Source organism: Passer montanus, unplaced genomic scaffold (genome assembly GCF_014805655.1).
Source record: "Passer montanus isolate IOZ18808 unplaced genomic scaffold, ASM1480565v1 scaffold223, whole genome shotgun sequence".
Classification (NCBI taxonomy): domain Eukaryota; kingdom Metazoa; phylum Chordata; class Aves; order Passeriformes; family Passeridae; genus Passer; species Passer montanus.
Genome location: NW_024366849.1, coordinates 246881 through 268289, shown reverse-complemented (window position 1 = coordinate 268289; position 21409 = coordinate 246881). Strand labels below are relative to the sequence as shown.

The window sequence follows — 21409 nt, the reverse complement described above, 5'->3', positions numbered from 1 at the left end:
TTTCAGGGAAAGGCTGGATTTCAGGGAAAGGCTGGATTTCAGGGAAAGGCTGGATTTCAGGGAAAGGCTGGATTTCAGGGAAAGGCTGGATTTAAGGAAAAGAATGGATTTCAGGACAAGGTTTGATTTAGGGAAAAGCTGGATTAGAGGGAAAGGCTGGATTTCAGGAAAAGGCTGGATTTCAGGAAAAGGCTGGATTTAAGGAAAAGAATGGATTTAGGAAAAGAATGGATTTTAGGAAAAGAATGGATTTTAGGAAAAGAATGGATTTCAGGACAAGGTTTGATTTAGGGAAAGGCAGGATTTTAGGGAAAGGCTGGATTTTAGGGAAAGGCTGGATTTTAGGGAAAGAATGGATTTAGGAAGAGGCAGGATTTTAGGGAAAGGCTCCTCCCTAGAAGGTGCCGGGGCACCGAGCATTCCCAGGGAATGGGCACAGCCCCAGAGCCCCGGAGCCCTTGGACAGCTCTCGGGACCAGGCTGGAATTCAGGACATCCCTGCAGGGCAGGAACGGGATCAGCCACCCCTCTGCCCCCACAATTCCCAGCTGGAACTGCCGGCACCCCAAAGGATATGGTGAAGGTTTCCACTCTGCTGAAGTAGGCTTCCCTGCTGGCAGATTCCAGGGCAAGAGCTTCCCCCTGGGAAGGGCCACGGGCCTGCTCCGAGCACCGCGACGAGTCCTTCCTGAGGGGAGAGGGCAGCCAGGAAACTGGGAAAGCTGGGACTGGGAGAGGGCAGCCAGGAAACTGGGATGGGCTGGGATTGGGAGAGGGCAGCCAGGATATCCTGGGAAAGGCTGGGATTGGGAAAAGTCAGATTTGGGAAAAGGCTGCGTTTGGGAAGGGCTGGGATTGGGAAAGGTTAGGTTTGGAAAAGGCTGGGTTTGGGAACAGGCTGGGTTTGGGAAAGGTCAGGTTTGGGAAAAGTCAGCCAGGATATCCCAGGAAAGGCTGGGATTGGGAACAGGCTGGGATTGGGAAAATGTTGGAGTTTTGGGAAAGGCTGGGTTTGGGAAAGGTCAGCCAGGAATATCCTGGGAAAGGCTGGGATTGGGAAAGGCTGGGATTGGGAACAGGCTGGATTTTAGGAAGAGGCTGGAATTAGAAAAATGCTGAATTTTAGGGAGAGACTGGATCAAGGAAAAGGTTGGATTTAAGGAAAAGGTTGGATTTTAGGGAGAGACTGGATTTAGGAAAAGATTAGATTTAGGAAAAAGCTGGATTTCAGGGAGAGAGAAGAGAGTGGACTTTGGGAAAATGCTGGAGTCTAGGAAAAGGCTGGGTTTTAGGGAGAGACTGGGTTTTGGCAAAAGGCAGGGCTTTAAAGAGAGCCTGGATTTTAGGAAAAGGCAGGATTTGGGGAAATGCTGGACTTTGGGAACAGGGTTAACACCAAAGCACAGTGCCTCCCAGTGCCCCCAGTGCCTCCCAGTAACCCCAGTGCCCTCCCAGGGCTCCCAGTAACCCCTGGCACTCCCAGTGCCTCCAGTATCCTCCCAGTAACCCCAGTTACCCTCCCAGTGCCCTCCCAATATCCTCCCAGTACCCTCAATGCCCTCCCCGTAACATTTCAGTGCCCCCAACATCCTCCCAGTGCCCCCCAGTAACCTCAGTACCCTCCCAGTAACCCCAGTTACCCTCTAAGTGCCCCCAATATCCTCCCAGTGTCCCCAGTGCCCCCCCCAGTGCCTCCCAGTAACTCCAGGACCCTCCCAGTGCCCTCCCAGTAACTTCCCAGTGCTCCCAATATTCTCCCAGTGCTCCCAGTCGTCCCCCCCAGTAGCCTCAGTGCCCCCCCAGTGCCCTCCCAGTGCCCCAGTACCTTTTTCCACTGCTTCCTTCCAGTGCTCCCAGTGCCCCCCAGTAACCCCTGCCACTCCCAGTGCCCTCCCAGTAACTTCCCAGTGCCCCCAATATCCTCCCAGCACCCTCCCAGTACTCCCAGTTACCCTCACAGTGCCCCCAATATCCTCCCAGTGCCCTCCCAGTACTCCCAGTTACCCTCCCAGTGCCCCCAATATCCTCCCAGTGCCCTCTGTACCCTCCCAGTAACCCCAATATCCTCCCAATCCCCCCCAGTAGCCTCAGTACCCCCCCAGCGCCCTCCCAGTATCCCCAGTGCCCTCCCAGTAACCTCCCAGTACCTGTTTCCACTGCTTCCTCCCAGTGCCCCCCAGTCCTCCCAGTGCCCCCCAGTCCTCCCAGTGCCCGCTCCCATCACCCCGGCTCCCAGTCGCTCCCAGTAACCCCCAGTGTTCCCAGTACTCCCAGTCCCACCAGTGCCCGCTCCGGTTCCCAGCTCCTTCCCCCGCCCTCCATTCCCGCCACCCCCCCCAGTCCCAAGCCCCGCTCCCCCGGGCAGCACCGAGCGCTCCCCGCTCCCCTCACACGGCCGGGCCTCACCCTCCGGGCGCGGGCCCCTCGGAGGCGATGCCGCCGTCGATGAGGTCGCGGATCTGCCGGGGGGTGACGGGGCCGGGCCGCGCTCGGCTCCCGCCCGCCGCCGCCGCCGCCGCTCCCCCGGCGCTGGGCGCCGCCATTTTGGTCCCGCCCTCCCGCCGCGGCCCGGGAAACGCGGGGCCGCCGCACCAACGTTCCGCTCGCGCACCAACGTTCCGCCCGCGCCGCGCCGCCGCTCGCGACGCTCGCGCCAAGCCCGCACGGCGCCCGGAGCTTCGCCGAGGGCTCGGGGGGCGCCGCGGCCCCCGCCGAAGCCCCCGCGGATGTCGCCGTGAGGGGCCCCGGGAACGGCCCCGGGAACGTCCCCTCGCCCCCGCTCTCGGCGCTCTATTGCTCCAGCCTGGATCGAGCGCTCGGCTCTCCCGACAGCGGCGCTCTCGCCGCAGCCTCCCCGCACCTGCCAACAAGCCCGCGGCTGATAGGCTGCGGCCGAAGAAGCTGGGCGCTGATTGGCGGCTGGCGCTCCTTCCCTCAGGCAGCGGACGGGCCATGTCGGCGGCGGCCGCGGCCCGGGACGGGCTCGGGGAGGGCGCGGGCGGCGCCGCGGGCGGCGGCGATGGCGGCGGGGGAGGCATCCTCAACCGCTTCGTGCAGCTGCCGGGCAGGCCGCGGGCGGCGGGTGAGTGGCGGTGACCCCGAGGCCGGGAAGGGACCGGGGCAGCCCCGACCCTGAGGGCTCCGAGGGGCGGGGAGCGAGGCATCGCCATCTCAGGGGGACTGAGACAGGGACAGCCCCGTTCCTAAGGCCCTGAGGGGTGCGGGGAGCGGGACAGGGCTCTGAGGGGACACCCAGGGCTCTGAGGGGACACCCGGGGCCCTGAGGGGACACCCGGGGCCCTGAGGGGACAGGGACACCCGGGGCCCTGAGGGGACACCCGGGGCTCTGAGGGGACAGGGACACCCAGGGCTCTGAGGGGACACCCGGGGCTCTGAGGGGACACCCGGGGCCCTGAGGGGACAGGGACACCCGGGGCTCTGAGGGGACAGGGACACCCGGGGCCCCGAGGGGACACCCAGGGCCCCGAGGGGACAGGGACACCCAGGGCCCCGAGGGGACAGCTGTCCCTGCCCCTGTCACATCCCCGGGGGGAGCTGCGTGCCCGGACAGACCGGGAATAACGGGGTGCCCCTGGTGGGGGGAGCTGGGCTGATCCCGTCGCGGTGATCCCGGGCTGTGGGACCTGGAATCAGGGATGGAGGGGCAGGTATCCTTTTGTAAAGGGATTTGGGGTCACCCGCTGCAGGGTTCCCCACCCTGGCATCCTGGGTGTGGGGATTGGGGTGTCCCACAGGGGTCGGCCCTTTTGTGTCCCCCTGGGGTGACCCCTGGCATCCCCCACTCTGCAATCCTGGGGGTTTGGGGGCATCCCCACAATCCTGGCAGGGGACATCCTGGGATAATTGCCCCTCTGTCCTAGCAGGGCTGGGTGCTGAAGGGTTATTCCATCATTTCTGGGTCACCCCAAAACCCCCCAGATGTTCCAGGAGGAGGCTGAGGGTGCCCTGGGATCACAGGATGGGGAAGTTCTGCAGCCCTGGGACAGCCCCAGGCTGTGTGAGCTCCCAGCTGCTGTGGGAATGTCCCTTTGTGTCCCCCTGGGGTGACCCCTGGCATCCCCCACTCTGCAATCCCAGTGTTTTGGGGCTTTGGGGACATCCCCACAGTCCTGGCAGGGACATCCTGCCTGGGCTGTGACAAAATGGGGAATTTTCCTTGGGATAATTCCACCTGTCTCCTAGCAGGGCTGGCTGCTGAAGGGTTTATTCCATCATTTCTGGGTGCCTGCCACCCCAAAACCCCCCAGATATTGCAGGAGGAGGCTGAGGGTGCCCTGGGCTCACAGGATGGGGAAGTTCTGCTGCCCTGTAGGGACGTGGGACAGCCCCAGCCCCTTTTCCCTTATCCCTGACCCTGAGCTGCAGATCCCAGGACTCCTTTCCTGCCACTCACATCCCTCCATGAACCCCTCAGCCCTCAGGGCTGGCACCTGGGAAGGGTTTTTCACTGCACACTCCATCCCTAAAAGCTGCCCTCTGCTCTCCCTGGAAATCCCTCTTTTCCCATAGCTCCATCTCCCACAGGCCGGGCTCTGCCTCATCCTTCCAGCCCCTCCCAGCAGCACTGGCACTTGGCTCAGTGGCTCCACAGTTTCTATTTCTGGGCAAATTCTCAGCTCCATTTCCTTCCTTCCTTGCAAATTCCATTTTTGGCAGCAGGCTCTCCCTCCCTGCCTGGGTTTGGAGGGAGGCTGGAGCAGGTGGGAATTGTCCCTCCCTGCCCCAGCCTGGCCACTCCAGCCAGCCCCAAAAACCCTGGATTTTGGGAGTTTTCCCCCACTTTGACACCTGGAAGGTTCTATTTGTAGAGCTCCAGCAGCAGCCCTTACATAACCATTGAGAAGGGAATTTTTTCCCCCTCATTCCATTTCCTCCAACCTCATTTGTTCCTGAGCTCCCAGTTCTCCTCCAGAGTTCCCAGGTTTGTTTTCCTGACTCCCAGTTCTCCTCCAGGCTTGTCAGGTTTCATTCCTCCCCTCCCAGTTTTCCTGCACAATTTCCAGGTTTTTTTTTTCCAATTCTCTTAAATTTTCTTCCAAACTTTTTGGGGTTTTTTCTTACTCCCAGTTCTCTTCCAGAGCTCCCAGGTTTGTTTTCTTAGCTCCCAGTTCTCCTCCAGGATTGTCGGGTTTCATTCTTCACTTCCCAGTTTTCCTGCACAATTTCCAGGTTTTCTTATTTCCCAAGTCTCTTAAATTTTCTTCCAAACTTTTCAGGACTCTTTTCTCATTTCCCAATTCTCTTCCAGAGTTCCCAGTTTGTTTTTTTTTCCTGACTCCCAGTTCTCTTCCAGGATTGTCAGGTTTCATTCCTCACCTCTCAGTTTTCCTGCAGAATTTCCAGATTTTCTCTTCTTATTTCCCAATTCTCTTCCAGAGTTCCCAGGTTTGTTTTCTTAGCTCCCAGTTTTGCTCCAGGAAAACTCCCAGTTTTCTTCCTCACTTCCCAGTTCTCCTGCAGAATTTCCAGGTTTTCTTTTCTTCCTGATTCTCCTACATTTTCTTCCAAACTTTTCAGGACTCTTTTCTTATTTCCCAATTCTCTTCCAGAGTTCCCAGGTTTGTTTTCTTAGCTCCCAGTTCTCCTCCAGGAAAACTCCCAGTTTTCTTCCTCACTTCCCAGTTCTCCTGCAGAATTTCCAGGTTTTCTTTTCTTCCTGATTCTCCTACATTTTCTTCCAAACTTTTCAGGACTCTTTTCTTATTTCCCAATTCTCTTCCAGAGTTCCCAGGTTTGTTTTCTTAGCTCCCAGTTCTCCTCCAGGAAAACTCCCAGTTTTCTTCCTCACCTCTCAGTTTTCCTGCAGAATTTCCAGGTTTTCTTTCATTCCCAATTCTCCTAAATTATTTTCCCAAACTTTTCAGGATTCTTTTCTTGCTGCCAGTTCTCTTCCAGAGTTCCCAGGTTTGTTTTCCTGACTCCCACAATTCTCTTAAATTTTCTTCCAAACTTTTTGGGGTTTTTTCTTACTCCCAGTTCTCTTCCAGAGCTCCCAGGTTTGTTTTCTTAGCTCCCAGTTCTCCTCCAGGCTTGTCAGGTTTCATTCTTCACCTCTCAGTTTTCTTGCAGAATTTCTATGTTTTCTTTTGTTTTCTTAGCTCCCAGTTCTCCTCCAGGAAAACCCCCAGTTTTCTTCCTCACCTCTCAGTTCTCCTGCAGAATTTCCAAGTTTTCTTTAATTCCCGATTTTCCTAAATTTTCCTCCAAACTTTCCAGGATTATTTTCTTACTCCCAGTTCTCTTCCAGATTTTCAGGAGTTGCTCCTCCATTTTCTCCACAGCTATTCCATGCCCTGGTGTTTGTAAGGATTGGAAAAATGAAAAAAAGTCAAATAGAGGTGGTTTGTGGTTTGCTCTTCTTCTTCTGTCCTTTTTCCATCTTTCCAAACCTTACAAACACCAGGGCAGGAGAGGCCAAGGGGCACTGGGAAGGTTCATCCCAATGGAAAAATGCCATTTTTTCCAGTGAGAACCATCATTCCCTGGAACAGCCTCCCCAGGAAGGTTCATCCCAATGGAAAAATGCCATTTTTTCCAGTGAGAACCATCATTCCCTGGGACCATCATTCCCTGGATGTGGTGCAGTCCCTGGAGGCTTTCAGGATGTGGCTGCTCAAGGTGCTGAACCACCTCGTGCCAGCTCCTCCAGATGATCTTCCCAGCTCTGTGGTTTTCAGTCTCCAGAATTCCTTTCTTTTCCTTTATGCTTGTTGGAAACACCCCAAGGATCCCTCAGTTTTCGTGGTGTAAAGTCCTTTAAAACGGGATTGCCCCAGAGATTTTGGGAGCAAAGCCTGGGGGAGCCAGACCTGATCACAGTGACTGGGTTGGGAGAGACCATGGAGTCCATCCAGCCCAGCAGCTCAGGCAGAGCCTGGCCCCAGTGCCACATCCAGGCTGGTCAAACACCCCCAGGGATGGTGCCTGCACCCCCTCCCCGGGCAGCCATCCCAGAGCTTTATCCCCCTGATGGAAAAGCTTTTTCCTGCTCTCCAGCCTGAATTTCCCTCGGCCCAGCTCGGGCTGTGCTGTGGCTGTGGCAGTGCTGCTGGAGGCAGAGCCCAGCCCAGCTGAGCACAGGCCCCTTTCAGGAGCTGTGCAGTGCTGGGGGCAGCCCTGAGGCTCCTTTTCTCCAGGGGAGCCCCCCAGCTCCCTCAGGGCTCCTCTCAGGGTTGTGTCCCCAGCCCCTCTCCAGCCTGTTCCTGACATCGATCCAAAGCCAGGAGCTCTCCCAGGATGATGATTCTGGAAATGCTGCTTGGAGGTCTCAGCAATAGCTGGAAATCTCTTGGCTGTGCTGCAGGTTGTGTTTGGCATCCTTGGCTGGATCCTTTGGCTTCTCCCATTTTTCCTCAGAGCCATTGCTCAGGGACAGCCACAGCTGGGAATTTTTCCTCTTGGGAATTCTCAGGCGTGGGCAGCCTGCCAGGGAAGGGAGGTGTGGGATCTGCAGAGGCTGAACACAGCTGGATGAACAAATGGCTTTTAAACCTCACTCTCAGCAAGGCATTCCCAGTCCTGCTTATCCAAACATTCCTGAGGGACTCCAATTCCACGAGTTCCAAACTTCTGTTGTCCAGCTGTTGTGCTAAAGATGAAACTTTGAAGATAGGAGCCAAAGTCAATATTGACTTGTCTTGTTCTGGTTCAGCCCTTGTCCTAAATGTCCTCAGGATTCCTGCAGGGATCAGAAATGGAAAGGGAGAGGTTGAATCCTGCTGTTGTGGGTGTTGAAAAACCAGGCAGGAGGAAAAATAATCACAAAGGCATCTTCAGAAAGGTTTAGAAAGCAGAGAAAAGGAGTGTGCACAGCCCTGGACACTCACTGAGGAAAAATAATCACACAGCCATCTTCAGAAAGGTTTAGAAAGCAGAGAAAAGGAGTGTGCACAGCCCTGGGACACTCACTGAGGAAAGATAATCACACAGCCATCTTTAGAAAGGTTAAAAAGCAGAGAAAGGAGTGTGCACAGCCCTGGGACATTCACTGAGGAAAAATAATCACAAAGGCATCTGAAAGGTTTAAAAAGCAGAGAAAAGGAGTGTGCACAGCCCTGGGACATTCACTGAGGAAAAATAATCACAGAGCCATCTTCAGAAAGGTTTAGAAAGCAGAGAAAAGGAGTGTGCACAGCCCTGGGACACTCACTGAGGAAAAATAATCACAGAGCCATCTTCAGAAAGGTTTAAAAAGCAGAGAAAAGGAGTGTGCACAGCCCTGGACACTCACTGAGGAAAAATAATCACACAGCCATCTTCAGAAAGTTTAAAAAGCAGAGAAAAGGAGTGTGCACAGCCCTGGACACTCACTGAGGAAAAATAATCACACAGCCATCTTCAGAAAGTTTAAAAAGCAGAGAAAAGGAGTGTGCACAGCCCTGGGACACTCACCATGGATGTGGCACTTGGAAAAAGGGAGGATCCAAAGCCACGTTGGATTTGTTGGCTTTACACCCTGTAGTTACTCTGTTTGTATTTCCAGAAACAGGGCTTGAAGTGGAAATCCTGCTGCTGGTGGTGGTGCTGATGGTGTGCTGGTGCAGCACACACCTGCTGGGATGGCCTTGCACTGGGATTTGTGGGGTTCAGATCATGGATTGCTTGGGAAACCCTGGTGACAGGACAGGATTTTCACTCTGCTGGTCCTTTCCCTGCTATCCAGGAAGAACTTTGAGATATTCAAGGTGCTGCAGATAACCCTGGGGTGGATGTTGGGATTAAATTACCTCGGGAAAAGAGGGAGCTGATAAAGGAGTGAACAGTTGTGGGATGGCTTGGGTGGGAAGGGAACTCAAAGCCCACCCAGTGCCATGGCAGGGACACCTCCACTATCCCCATCCAGCCTGGCCTTGGGCACTGCCAGGGATCCGTGGGCACTGCCAGGGGTCCGTGGGCAGCCACAGCTTCCCTGGGAAGCTTCTTCAGTGCCCCATCATTCTCAAAGGAGAAGGTTTTCCTCATATCCAGCTGAATTTCCTGCGTTTCAGTTTGTGCCCATTGTCCCTTCTGTCACTGAGCAGTCCTGGCCTCATTCCTCTCCACACCCACCCCTGAGATATAAATGGATTTGTTTGGTGTTTCTGACAGTCAGAAGGAAAAGGATGGTTTCAGGAGGCTCTAAACAACTTCATATTCATGGAGCCATGGAATCTCTGGGGTTGGAAAAGGTCTCAGACCACTGAGTCCCTGGGGAAGATCTGGTGCTTCCCTGGGGAAGATCTGGTGCTTCCCTGGGGAAGATCTGGTGCTTCCCTGGGGAAGATCTGCTGCTTCCCTGGGGACGATCTCGGACTCCCCTGGAGAACATGAGGTGGTTGGGGCTCTGTGTGAGCAGGGAAAGGCACATCCACTCCAAGCTGTGCCCAATTCCCACCTTGTCCCCAGAGCCCTGAGTGCCACATTCCTTGGACACTCCAGGGATGAGGACTCCAAACCTCCCTGAGCAGCCCCTGCCAATGTTTAACAACCCTTTCCATGAGGAAATTCCTCCTGACATCCAACCTGAGCCTCCCCTGGCACAGCCTGAGGCTCTTTCCTCTCATCCTGTTGTTAAATTTCATTCTGATGGTGGAAATTATTCCCTGAGAATTTTGCTGTTCCCATTTTTTGCCCTCAGAACTAAGGAAAAGGAGCCTCCTTGTAAATGCACCTTCCCATCCTTCCTTCCTGCTTCTCTCTGCAATCTTAAACTGGGAAAACAGGTTCTTCCCAGATCATATCCATCCATTTTAAAGCCATTTTCTACAACTTTTCAACCTCTTCCCCCCAGACCTGGTAGATCCTGCTGCTTTCCATGTCCAGCATCAAGGAATTCACAGCAGGACTTGGTGAATTCCAGCTTTTCACACAATGGGGCCTTGCTGTGCTTCCCTGAGCTTTGGTTTGGGGTTCAGCTCTGGGAAATGAGCTTTGCTCCCAACAAAGCTCAGCAAATCCCAAGATTTTCCCATCCAAAGGTTACACCTGTGGGATGGGCAGCAGAACCAGCTGCAAACCTCTCCTGAACTTCAGCAGGAGCTGTGAATCACCCCAAGTCCTCACTGCATGGAAATGCAGCTCTTTGTTGGAGCCATGGGGTTTGGCTGCTGAAAGAGCTTGTCAGATTTAACCCTTGAACAGCTCTTCTCCTTAAAAAGACACAACTGGAGGAGTTGGAAGGGCCCTTAAACCCCATCCAGTGCCCCCCATGCCATGGGCAGGGACATTTTCCACTATCCCAGGGTGCTCCAAGCCTGGCTTTGGACCTTTCCAGGGGGGTGTGATCCCCTCCTGTTGAAAATTGGGATTTCTGGCAAGGTCAGGTGCCTTCCCTATTGGATTTTGGGAGGTGGATGGCAGTAAGGGCCTCCTGGGGGGGTGTGTTTTAATTGATTTTCATGGAATTACTCACCTTTAGTTTATTTGCTTTATATAAAACTCAGCCTTATTCTCCTCTTTTCCCTCTGGAAAATTCTCATGGCAAGAACTAGAGGGAAATGAAATCTATGCTTAATGTAATATCTGACATATATAATTAACACCTTTTAGATTAGGGTGTGGAATGTCCCCCTCTCCTGTGCCCAAACATCCCCACTACAGATTTTTCCCTGAATTCCTTAACTTCTGTCCCCTCTTTTTCCAGCCAGTGCTTATTAGTTTTCTAAGTGGGAATTGCTGGGAGACACAATTACTCCTGGAAACACCCCAAATCTTTGTCTGAACCCTGGAGAGCAGCTTAATTTTGGACCAGAGTTGAACATGATTAAGCAAAGCTGCTTGTGCTCAGCTCAAGTTCATTATCTGCTCTGGACAAATCATTTATTTCACTTTTCCTGGAGGAAAAATGGGGAATTATAGCAGAAGAAAACATGCTGGGTCCTCATTAGGTGTTTTCCTGGCTCCTTTTATATCCTAAACTCCACAAAAAAGTCTGTGGGAGCAGGTGGAAGGTGAAGGTCACTGTTTGTTTGGGTTTGTTTTGCTCAACTGCCAGCCAAGACCTTGATTTCTGTTGTCCAAGAATACTCCTGGTGAGTTTTCCCTTGGCTCAATCCACCTTTTTATCTATTGCAGCAGAGAGCTGAGCTGGAATTGCCTTCCTGATTTATTTTCAGGGGTGGGCAGGCAGAGGATTCCTTTTGGGAACGGATCCTGTAGGATCTCAGCTGGATCCCTGCCCAGGGCACAATCCTTGACTTAGGAGTAGCTTTTCCCTGTTCTGTCACACCCGTTAGTGATAAAAATCACTAAATTTTCTGTCACTAAGCAGAACTAAACCAAACTGGAGTGTTCTGTTTAATGACAAAGTCTCCTTGAGATCCAAGGAACAAAGGAAACAAGGAACCAGAAGGGAAGTCAGAGGTGTTTGGAGGAGGGAAAGCAAATCCTTAATTTTTTTCTCTATTGGTCAACTCTAAATACAACCATTTGGAATTGTTTCTAAGTGAAATTTGCCAAGCAGAATGAAAAATCATAAAATCTTCTTGAGATCCAGGGAACAAGGAACCAAAAGGGAAGTCAGACGTAGCTGGAGGAGGCAAAGCAAATCCTTAATTTTTTTTCTCTATTGGGCAACTCTAAATACAAACATTTGGGATTGTTTCTAAGTGAAATTTGCCAAGCAGAATGAAAAATCATAAAATCTTCTTGAGATCCAGGGAACAAGGAACCAGAAGGGAAGTCGGAGGTGTTTGGAGGAGGGAAAGCAAATCCTTTTTTTTTTTTTTCTCTATTGGGCAGCTCTAAAAACAAACATTTGGGATTGTTTCTAAGTGAATTTTTCCAAGCAGAGTGAAAGAAGACAAAATCTTGAGATCCAAGGAGCAAAGGGAACAAGGCAGCAAAAGGGAAGTCAGACATATTTGGAGGAGGGAAAGCAAATCCTTATTTTTTTATCTATTGGTCAACTCTAAATACAAACATTTGGGATTGTTTCTAAGTGAATTTTGCCAAGCAGAACTAAAGAAGAGGAATTTGATGAATTCCTGAGAAGGGGCTGTGGTGAAGGATTGCCCCGTGCTGCAGAGCTGGAGTGGCCAGGATGGAGATGGTGACACCCAGACCGTCCCTTTTGCAGCCTGTCCTTCCAAAGCCCTTTCCCCTGCTGCAGAGCCCCTTCCCCATGGATTCCCTGTGGATTCCACCCCCATCCTGACCCTGGTCACCCCTGGGCTCTCGTGGAGCTGTTGTTTCTCCTCCTCCTCCTCCTGCAGGCCACAGGTGCCCCCCGGCCAGGAGCGGCCATCGCTGCGTGGCCGACAGCTCCAACCTCTACGTCTTTGGGGGCTACAATCCCGACTACGATGAGTCTGGGGGCCCAGAGAACGAGGACTACCCCCTCTTCAGGGAGCTCTGGAGGTACAACTTTGCCACGGACACCTGGCACCAGATGGGCACCGAAGGCTACATGCCCAGGGAGCTGGCCTCCATGTCGCGTACGTATGGAAACCCAACTCCTTGCCTGCCTGCTCCTGGAGCTATTTTAGTCCTGGCTATTTTAATCCAGGCAAAAACTGGAAATCTGGGTGCTGTTTCTCCAAGTAGGCCCCGAGGTTGGGTTGGGTTTGGGGTTTTCTTTCCCTTTTTGCTCGGTTGAGGCAGAGGGAAAGAAAGAAATGAGAAAGCAAGAGGTGTTTTCCAGGTGTTTACCTTGCTGTGCTTTCAGCAGGAAGGTGCCTCATGCAGACATCTCCAGGCATCCAAAAATAGCTCTTTGTTCACTTTTCAAAGCAGACCTTAGGATCCCAACTAAAACCATGGTAACCATTCTCCTTTGGAGCCTCTCAAAGCCATCAGTGCACGGGGTGGATTGCAGGGAATTTGAGCAGCACTGAGCACTGCTGTCTCCAGAGCAGGGAAATGTGGAATAGTTTGGGTTGGAAGGGAGAACCACAAGGTTGGAAAGACCTTCAAGATCATGGAGTCCAACCTTTTCCCTGACACTTTAACTAAATCCTGGCACCCAGTGCCACATCCAGGGATGGTGACTCCACCGCCTCCTGGGCAGCCATTCCAGAACTTCATCACTCTTCCAGTGAAGAACTTGTTCCTAATATCTAACCTACATTTCCCTTGGCTCAGCTTAAAGATCCTCCAATTCCATGCCCTGGGCAGGAACACCTTCCCTGGAGCAGGTTGCTCTCAGTCCAGCCTGATAAAATCCCAATTCTGCTGATCCCACAACAATGACCATCCCTGTTTTTCCACTCTCTCTCCCCCAGTTGTTTTACATGGCAACAACCTCCTGGTTTTTGGGGGCACCGGGATCCCCTTTGGGGAGAGCAACGGGAACGACGTCCACGTGTGCAACGTCAAGTACAAGAGATGGGCCCTGCTCAGCTGCCGCGGCAAGAAACCCAACCGCATCTACGGGCAGGTACGGGGCTGGGGGGCTCACGGGGGCTGGGGGGCTCACAGGGGCCCCAGACCCCCCTCGGGCCTCACCACGGCTCTTCCCTCCGTGGCAAGGCACGAGGAAAAGCAGGGGGGCTTCTGAAGGAACGGAGCGGCCGCGGCTCTTGGAGATTTCAGGGGAAGGGAGGTTTGCTCTTAGTTAGAAAGGGCAGGATTTGTTTGTTAAATGCCTGGTGCAGCTGAATGAAAAAAAGTGTGATTTAAGGAGTGGTTGGTAATCAAACCTTTAAAATTCAAAACTCCAAATGAAGATAAAGTGATTTCAGGAGTGGTTGGTAGTCAGAAATCTTCAAAACCCAAAGTTCTAGATGAAAATGAGAAAGTGATTTCAGGAGTGGTTGGTAGTCAAAAATCTTCAAAACCCAAAGCTCTAGATGAAAATGAGAAAGTGGTTTAAGGAGTGGTTGGTAGTCAAAACCTTCCAAACCCAAAACTAAATGAAAATGAGAAAGTGATTTCAGGAGTGGTTGGTAGTCAAAACCTTCAAAACTCAAAATTAAAATGAGAAAGTGATTTAAGGAGTGGTTGGTAGACAAAAACCTTGAAAACCCAAAACTCTAAATGAAAATGAGAAAGTGATTTAAGGAGTTGTTGGTAGTTAAAGCCTTCAAAACCCAAAACTCTAAATGAAGATTTAGAAAGTGATTTTAAGGAGTGATTGGTAGTCAAAAACCTTCAAAACCCAAAGATCTAAATGAAAATTTAAAAAGTGATTTAAGGAGTGATTGGTAGTCAAAACCTTCCAAACCCGAAAGCCTAAATGAAGATATGCCTCCTGGGCAGCCATTCCAGAACTTCATCACTCTTCCAGTGAAGAACTTGTTCCTAATATATAAAAAAGGGATTTCAGGAGTGGTTTGTAGTCAAAGCCCTTAAAACCCAAAAGTCTAAATGAAGATAAAAAAAGTGATTTAAGGAGTGGTTGATAGTCAAAACTTTCAAAACTCAAAGATCTAAATGAAGATAAAAAAGGGATTTCAGGAGTGGTTTGTAGTCAAAGCCCTTAAAACCCAAAAGTCTAAATGAAGATAAAAAAAGTGATTTAAGGAGTGCTTGGTAGTCAAAACCTTCAAAACCCAAAACTCTTAAATGCAAGTTCCTAGGGTTCCTTTCCACTCCAATTACACCTTTTAAGGCTTTCCATAAAGGTGGACAAGGAGATGAATTCACACTCACAGCAGGACTGCCCCTCTTTGCTGGTGCTCATCTGCTTGGAGGAGCAGGAATTCCCCCTTTCCAGCCCCAGGTGCCCCAAGTCCTTTCTGCTTTCTCTGCCAGGCCATGGCCATCATCAATGGGTGTCTCTACGTGTTTGGAGGAACCACTGGCTACATCTACAGCACTGATCTCCACAAGCTGGACCTCAACACCCGCGAGTGGATCCAGCTGAAGCCCAACAACATGTCCTGTGACATGCCAGAGGAGAGGTGAGGCCCTGGGCAGCCTCAGGGAGCTTTTTTGGGAGGCAGGGAATGGGAAGATTTGGGATACCTTGCTCTGGTTGGCATTTCCAGCCCTCCTTTGCCTGGGAGTTGTTGTGGCATTGGAAGGAAGGATTTTGGTCACTCTCATCCATGGTTTGGTGTCCAGATGAGAACAGGGAATGGAAGAATCTCAGAATGGTTTGGGTTCATAGGAATCTTAAAATAAATCTAATTCCACCCCCCTGCCATGGGCTGGGACACTTTTCCTATCCCAGGTTGCTCCAAGCCCTGTCCATGGACACTTCCCTTAGGAGGAGCTGGAATATTGCTGGCTGTCCTGGTATTCAGTAAATCCTTACACTTAATTATTTAATAATTGTTCTGCAATCAGAAAATGCCTTTCAGACTTCTGCTTGGAGGGCTCAGGAAAATTCCCTCATCTCCTGAATGCTCCCAGGCTGAGGAGGATTTTGGTCACTCTCATCCATGGTTTGGTGTCCAGATGAGAACAGGGAATGGAAGAATCTCAGAATGGTTTGGGTTCATAGGAATCTTAAAATAAATCTAATTCCACCCCCCTGCCATGGGCTGGGACACTTTTCCTATCCCAGGTTGCTCCAAGCCCTGTCCATGGACACTTCCCTTAGGAGGAGCTGGAATATTGCTGGCTGTCCTGGTATTCACTAATCCTTACCCTTAATTATTTAATAATTGTTCTGCAATCAGAAAATGCCTTTCAGACTTCTGGGGGGCTGCTTGGAGGGCTCAGGAAAATTTCCTCATCTCCTGAATGCTCCCAGGCTGAGTGACTGATGCAGCAGAGCCAGGCTTGGGAGTTTCTGCTGAAATCCCTGGAATTTGTTGGTGATTTCAGAAGGTTTTTTGTTGTTTCTAATTGTGCTGCTTTGCACCTTCAGGTACAGACATGAAATTGCTCACGATGGTCAACGGATTTATATCCTGGGAGGTGGAACTTCTTGGACAGCTTATTCCTTGGATAAGGTGAGGCATTTGGAGCCCTGGACAGGAGATTTTCCACACAGGAATTACCAGCACAACCTCTTCATCTCAGGTTGCCTGGAGAGCCTGATAAAAAAAAAAGGAAAAAAAAAAAAAACAAAAGATAATTGGGAGCAGATTGTTCTCCTATTTCTATAAAACCTGGATTTGCCACAGAATGTCTTGGTGATGAATCTGTGGTCACTTTAAATAGTGCTCTGCTTCCAGAAAATGGAGCCTGCAGCACTTTATGTGACTTTTTATCTCTCCATTGTCCCATTTTTCTCCCTGCTTGCAGCAGGAGAAGGTTATTTCTAAATCCTTCTGAGAGCTCAAAGGTGTAGGTTTTAATTGGTCCAGCTCTTTCAAAAAGCAATATTCTTTTCTTTTTTTCAGCTGTAGGGCTGAAATAGCAAAGCTGGGATGGAGCTTCAAAGGTGATTTTAGAGCTGCTTACTCACTGCCTGGGATCAGCTATTTTTGGGTTTCATGACAAAAGGGGATTTATTTATAGTGGGGCAGAGCTGTGGCTGCATCACCCTGGTGCTGGCAGGGCCAGGAGGATCTCATGGCTCCTGTTCTTCCCCCAGATCCATGCCTACAACCTGGAAACCAACACCTGGGAGGAGATCACCACAAAACCTCACGAGAAAATTGGTGAGTTTGGAGCATCCCTTCTCTCCCTGTGAGCCAGAGGGGCCAGGGTGCTTGGAGGTGCAGTTCTCTTGTTCAGTGTGAGCCTTGGTGCTGGATTTGGGATCCTGCACTGAGGATTGACCCATCCAAGGGAGTTTGGCACTCTGGCTTCCCTCCCTCCCTGCTCCCAGAGGATCCAGATCATCCCTGCTCCCTTTGAGGCCCTGGAGTCTCACAGCTGCTTTTCACCAAGCCACATTTGAGACTCTGGGCAACAAAATCCCAGCATTTTTCTTTCTTCCCCAGAGTGGAATTAGGACTCAAACTTGAAACAGCTGCTTAAAGTTACACCTTTTATACCTGAGAATGCAGGAAAGCAGAAGATCTTAAAAATCAAACTCCATTATTAAACATTGAGAGAAAATCACTACTTGCACTAACACTTTAAAGCAATTATTGCTGATAGATATTTTAAAATTTATTCTTCCCAGGTTTTCCAGCAGCCAGAAGATGCCACAGCTGTGTGCAGATAAAAAATGGTAAGATTTACCTCTAGAAAATTGGTGTATCTTGTACAACCAGACAGGGGAGAGTTGGAAAGAACTGCAGGGAACACGTGGCTTTTCTGGAAGAGGATTTCTTCCTCTCTAGCAGGCTTTAAGCTGCCCACTTGGCACCATTCCTTCTTCTGCACTGAAAAAAACAGTTACAGTCCTGATCCCTTTTTTCCAAACCCTTCAGGTCAGTGGCTGAATGCTCCTGTTGAAGGGAAATGCTGGATTGCATTTCCTAGGAGTGTTAATTGTGCCAAAAAGAGTCAGGCAGGAGCTGGGAGATGCTTCCAGCAGGATTTGGCAGCCCCTGAACTGGGAATTGGGGCAAAGCTGGGAGCAAGGCAGGACTGGGAGCTGTTCCCTGTGGGTTTAAAATCCCTGGAATTGATCAAGCCCAGGTGCCTGGGAGCCTGGCTGTGAGAAGAGGGAATGCTCCTGAGTCTGCCATGGTGGGGTTGGGACCATGGGCAGGCTGGGAAGGGGACATGGGGCAGAAATCCACCCTGACCCCCAGTGTGGGCAGCAGGGGAGGGGGATTCTGCCCCTCTCAGGTGAGACCCCACCTGCAGAGCTGCCCCAGCCCTGGGGACAACAGAGCAGGACCTGGAGCTGCTGGGGAGATTCCAGAGGAGACCCTGGAGCTGCTCCAGGGCTGGAGCCCCTCTGCTCCCAGGGATCCAGGCTGGGAGAGCTGGGAATGTCCCCCTGGAGAAGGGAAGGATGCAGGGAGAGCTTCCAGCACATTCCAGGGCCTGAAGGGGCTCCAGGAGAGCTGCAGAGGGACTGGGGACAAGGGACAGGAGCCAGGGAATGGCTGCCAGTGCCAGAGGGCAGCCATGGATGGGATGTTGGCCATGAGGAATTGCTGGCTGGGCTGGAATTGCCAGAGCAGCTGGGGCTGCCCCTGATCCCTGCAGTGCCCAAGGAAGGGTTGGAGCAGCCTGGGACAGGGGAGGTGTCCCTGGAATGAGCTTTGAGGTCCCTTCCCAGCTAAACTGCTCTGGGATTCTGGGATTTGGGACCCTCAGAATCCATCCCCAGGGATTTTTATGGAAAATGGGGAGAGAAAAGAGAGGAAAAGGGAAGGGAGACCCTTCATGGTTTCCTGAGATTCCCAGTGAAGCCCCGTGAAGGCCCTGGGTCCATGAATGTCCTGGAGAGGAGATGGATCCAATGTCAGGCTGGGAGAGCTGGGAATGTTCCCTGGAGAAGGGAAGGCTCCGGGGAGAGCTTCCAGCACATTCCAGGGGCTCCAGGAGAGCTGCAGAGGGACTGGGGACAAGGGACAGGAGCCAGGGAATGGCTGCCAGTGCCAGAGGGCAGCCATGGATGGGATCTTGGCCATGAGGAATTGCTGGCTGGGCTGGAATTGCCAGAGCAGCTGGGGCTGCCCCTGATCCCTGCAGTGCCCAGGGCCAGGCTGGACACTGGGACAGGGGAGGTGTCCCTGCCCATCAGGTTGGAACTGGGGGGACTCTGAGGTCCCAGAGCCCACCCAAGCCAGTCTGGGAATCTTTAAGTGGCCTCTGCTCTGTGGTGGGCCTGGTTTGGGAGATCCTGTTGAGGTAAAGCAGTTCCTGATCCCCAAGCTGTGTGGGGAGGGGGATCCCTGCCCTCTCCCCCAGCCTGTCCCTGGCTCCTGGCAGAGCTCCCGGCAGAGCTCCCCAGCTCTCCTCTCTTGCAGATGTGTTCGTGTGCGGGGGCTACAACGGAGAGGTCATTCTGGGAGATGTTTGGAAGCTGAACCTGCAAACTTTCCAGTGGGTCAAGCTGCCAGCTGCCATGCCAGAGCCTGTGTACTTCCACTGTGCTGCTGTCACCCCAGTAAGTGACTCCTTTTGTCCCTCGGGAGCTGGGATCCTTCCTCCAAGCACTCTCACCTTGCTGTGGGCTGCAGGTAGAGCTGATGTTCCCAAGGAAGTGACCTCCACTGCATGCAGCAGCTTTTGGGAGGCTCTTCTTCCTGCTGCTGTTTGAAGAGTGGAGCCACACTATGGATTTCGCTTTCTGAAAGAAATAATGCAGAATTTGAGCTTTTAAAGTCTGTGTGGGAACAGCAGTTCCTGCTTGTAAAAGGAAAAAAAAAAACCAAAACCAAAAAGCAGAAATACTCCCTGAGTAGTGATTTTATCCTACTGAGAACAGCCTGAGGTGCAGGATTGGATGAGGCTGTTTCCAGCCTTTTGGAAGCCACTAAGGAATGTTGGTATTGGCAGAGCTTTTGGCTTTAAGAAGTCTGGAGACCTGGGATTGGTAATTAACAGGCAGCAATGCCTTTGGCTGTGCCTTCACCTCCTCCAGCCCCTCATCTCCTGAGGGCAGAGATCACATTCCTTGGTGTCACTTCATTTGGGGAGTGTTATAAATGCAGTTTTTCCTGGGAAGCCTGATAAAGGTGTTTCCCAGGCAGCTCAGTGACTGCTGGACAGCTGGAATGCCCTTTCTCTGCCAGCCTGTGGAAAAAAAAAAGCCACTCAGCAGCTGAGATTTCCCATCTCTCTGTGTTCCTGTCATCCCTGGAGCAGGCTTGTGCTGAGCCAAGGGAATGCAGGATGTCTGGGTGAGGTGGGTGTAGTTTAAAAATACATTATTTTTAGCTGGAACATGAGTATGGCTCTGTACTACTTTATTAACAGTTTGCCACACTCCTAAAATGGATTTCTTGGCATAGAAATCACCTAAAACTCAGAGCACAGCACTCAGAGGTGGTGGATGTGTGGTTTAGGATGACACATGGCCCCTCCAGCAGTGATTCCTCCCTTGGCTCAGAGGATCCCAGAGAGGCTGAGGCAGTGACAGCTCTGCTGAAGGTGTGGGGTGGGAATAAATCCCAAATGCTGCTTTTCCTGGCTCTGTAACTCCTGTCCCCCTTTCCCCACCCAGGCTGGCTGCATGTACGTCCATGGAGGAGTGGTCAACATCCACGAAAACAAACGGACTGGCTCCCTGTTCAAAATGTGGCTGGTGGTGCCCAGCCTGCTGGAACTGTGCTGGGAGAAGCTCCTGGAATCTTTCCCTCACCTAGCAACTCTCTCCAGATCCCAGCTTTTGCACCTTGGACTGACGCAGGGACTCGTTGAGCGACTAAAGTGAGAGCATCTCCCACTTGTGTCCAAGACTCACCACGTTGAAGAATTCCCCCTCCCACCCACCCCCTATTTATGGATTTCATGGATGGTCTTGCTAAGAACGTGGAGGAACCTGCTCAAGGCCTTACTCAGCAAATACATCAATGCCTTTCCAGACATGGTTACTTTTAGTCATTGGAAAAAAAAAATAAATTCCCCTTTTTATTTATGGAGCTCTAAGTCACACCATTAACCCAAAAGTATTTTCTGAGACTAAGCAGCCAACCAGCAACCTGTCATCAGCACACGCTTGCAATTAACTGGGCAGCTTAATGAGTTACTGAATGTGAGCCCGTGCTTCACGTGGCACCTTCACCCTGGCACTTCCACCATCCCATCCAGCGAGGACATTTGCTGCAGAACAAGCACCAAGCTGCTCTCTTGCTGTGGATGCCCCGTGCCCCCCAGCCAGCTGAGCTGCCCCTGTGCAAAGCCAGGCCATTCCTGCAGCCATCCCTGCATGTGTTCCACGGGCACGTCCCCCCTGAGCTTCCGGAGGCGCTGGAACGTCGCCGGGGCGGCGAGCCGAGCCTGGCCCCTGCAGCTGCCCTCTGCACACTCTGTGTCCTCCCCTCTCACACTCAAAGGTTTGCTTGGAACACGGGGAAAAAGTTGCCACTTAAGGGACTGCTGTGTAGTTTACTGGGGGTGGGGAGGGAAAAGGTTTTCCTGAGGGGTTTTTTTAACCTTTTCGGCTCGCTTTGCACCCAGAATGAGCTACAGCAAAAACTTACCCTGGAGATTTCAGAGCTCTTTGGACCTGCCCTGGTTCTCAGCATCTCCCAGCTGTTGGTTTTCCTTCCTCCCACGTGTCCCAAGTATGCCTTTTTCCTGTTGTTTCACAGTCCCCTGAGGGAGGGAGATGGGATTTAAAGCCAGTTTGGGGAGTGGCTGTGTGGATCTCTCAGCCCAGGAAATGCAGCATCCAAAACAGGGGAGAGGGAACAACTGTCCCTCCTTCTGGGGGCAGGGATTGTCTGTGCACAGGAAAGGGTGGCTCTGGTCCTCTTGTGCTCTCTACACTGCATTTGTTTAAGTGGCCACTGGACTCTGAACAGCTCCAGGCATGAGGTTTGTGCAAAATCCTTTTCAGTTGGAGCCCATTTTTTAAGTGCCTTTTGTTTTTAAAATCAGCTTATTCCAATGCTTTCCTCTTCATCAAAGGCAGAGGTTACACTTTGGAGTTTTAGTTTCTTTTTAAGAGATTGCATTTATGTTTAAATAAACCATAGCATTGTCTTCATGTTGTTAATCC

General features: G+C 51.7%; 2 protein-coding genes across 2 annotated transcripts in view; one reads left to right on the top strand and one right to left on the bottom strand.

Moving 5' to 3' along the window:
- The window catches only part of ZC3HC1 (zinc finger C3HC-type containing 1), a 19114-nt gene extending 16076 nt beyond the window's left edge, over positions 1-3038 (bottom strand). Inside the window, exons 1-2 of the mRNA XM_039710118.1 lie at positions 2952-3038; positions 2407-2860 (exon numbers count right to left, since the gene is read on the bottom strand). Coding sequence (XP_039566052.1) covers positions 2407-2860; positions 2952-3038 — 541 coding nt within the window. The remainder of the gene's footprint in view (positions 1-2406; positions 2861-2951) is intronic.
- Positions 2407-21409, top strand: KLHDC10 (kelch domain containing 10). Its single transcript, XM_039710083.1, has 9 exons — positions 2407-3082; positions 12213-12434; positions 13221-13375; positions 14692-14840; positions 15755-15839; positions 16427-16493; positions 16964-17011; positions 18711-18850; positions 19910-21409. Exons 1-9 carry the CDS (start codon positions 2434-2436, stop codon positions 20117-20119), a joined length of 1725 nt encoding a protein of 574 aa, XP_039566017.1. The 5' UTR covers positions 2407-2433; the 3' UTR covers positions 20120-21409.

Bases quoted from the DNA above. Each gene is read 5' to 3' on its own strand.
- KLHDC10 (XM_039710083.1), top strand. From the start codon at position 2,434: ATGCCGCCGTCGATGAGGTCGCGGATCTGCCGGGGGGTGACGGGGCCG. The intron at 16,494-16,963 runs GTGAGTTTGGAG...TATTCTTCCCAG, and splicing joins AAAACCTCACGAGAAAATTG to GTTTTCCAGCAGCCAGAAGA. The intron at 18,851-19,909 runs GTAAGTGACTCC...TTCCCCACCCAG, and splicing joins ACTGTGCTGCTGTCACCCCA to GCTGGCTGCATGTACGTCCA.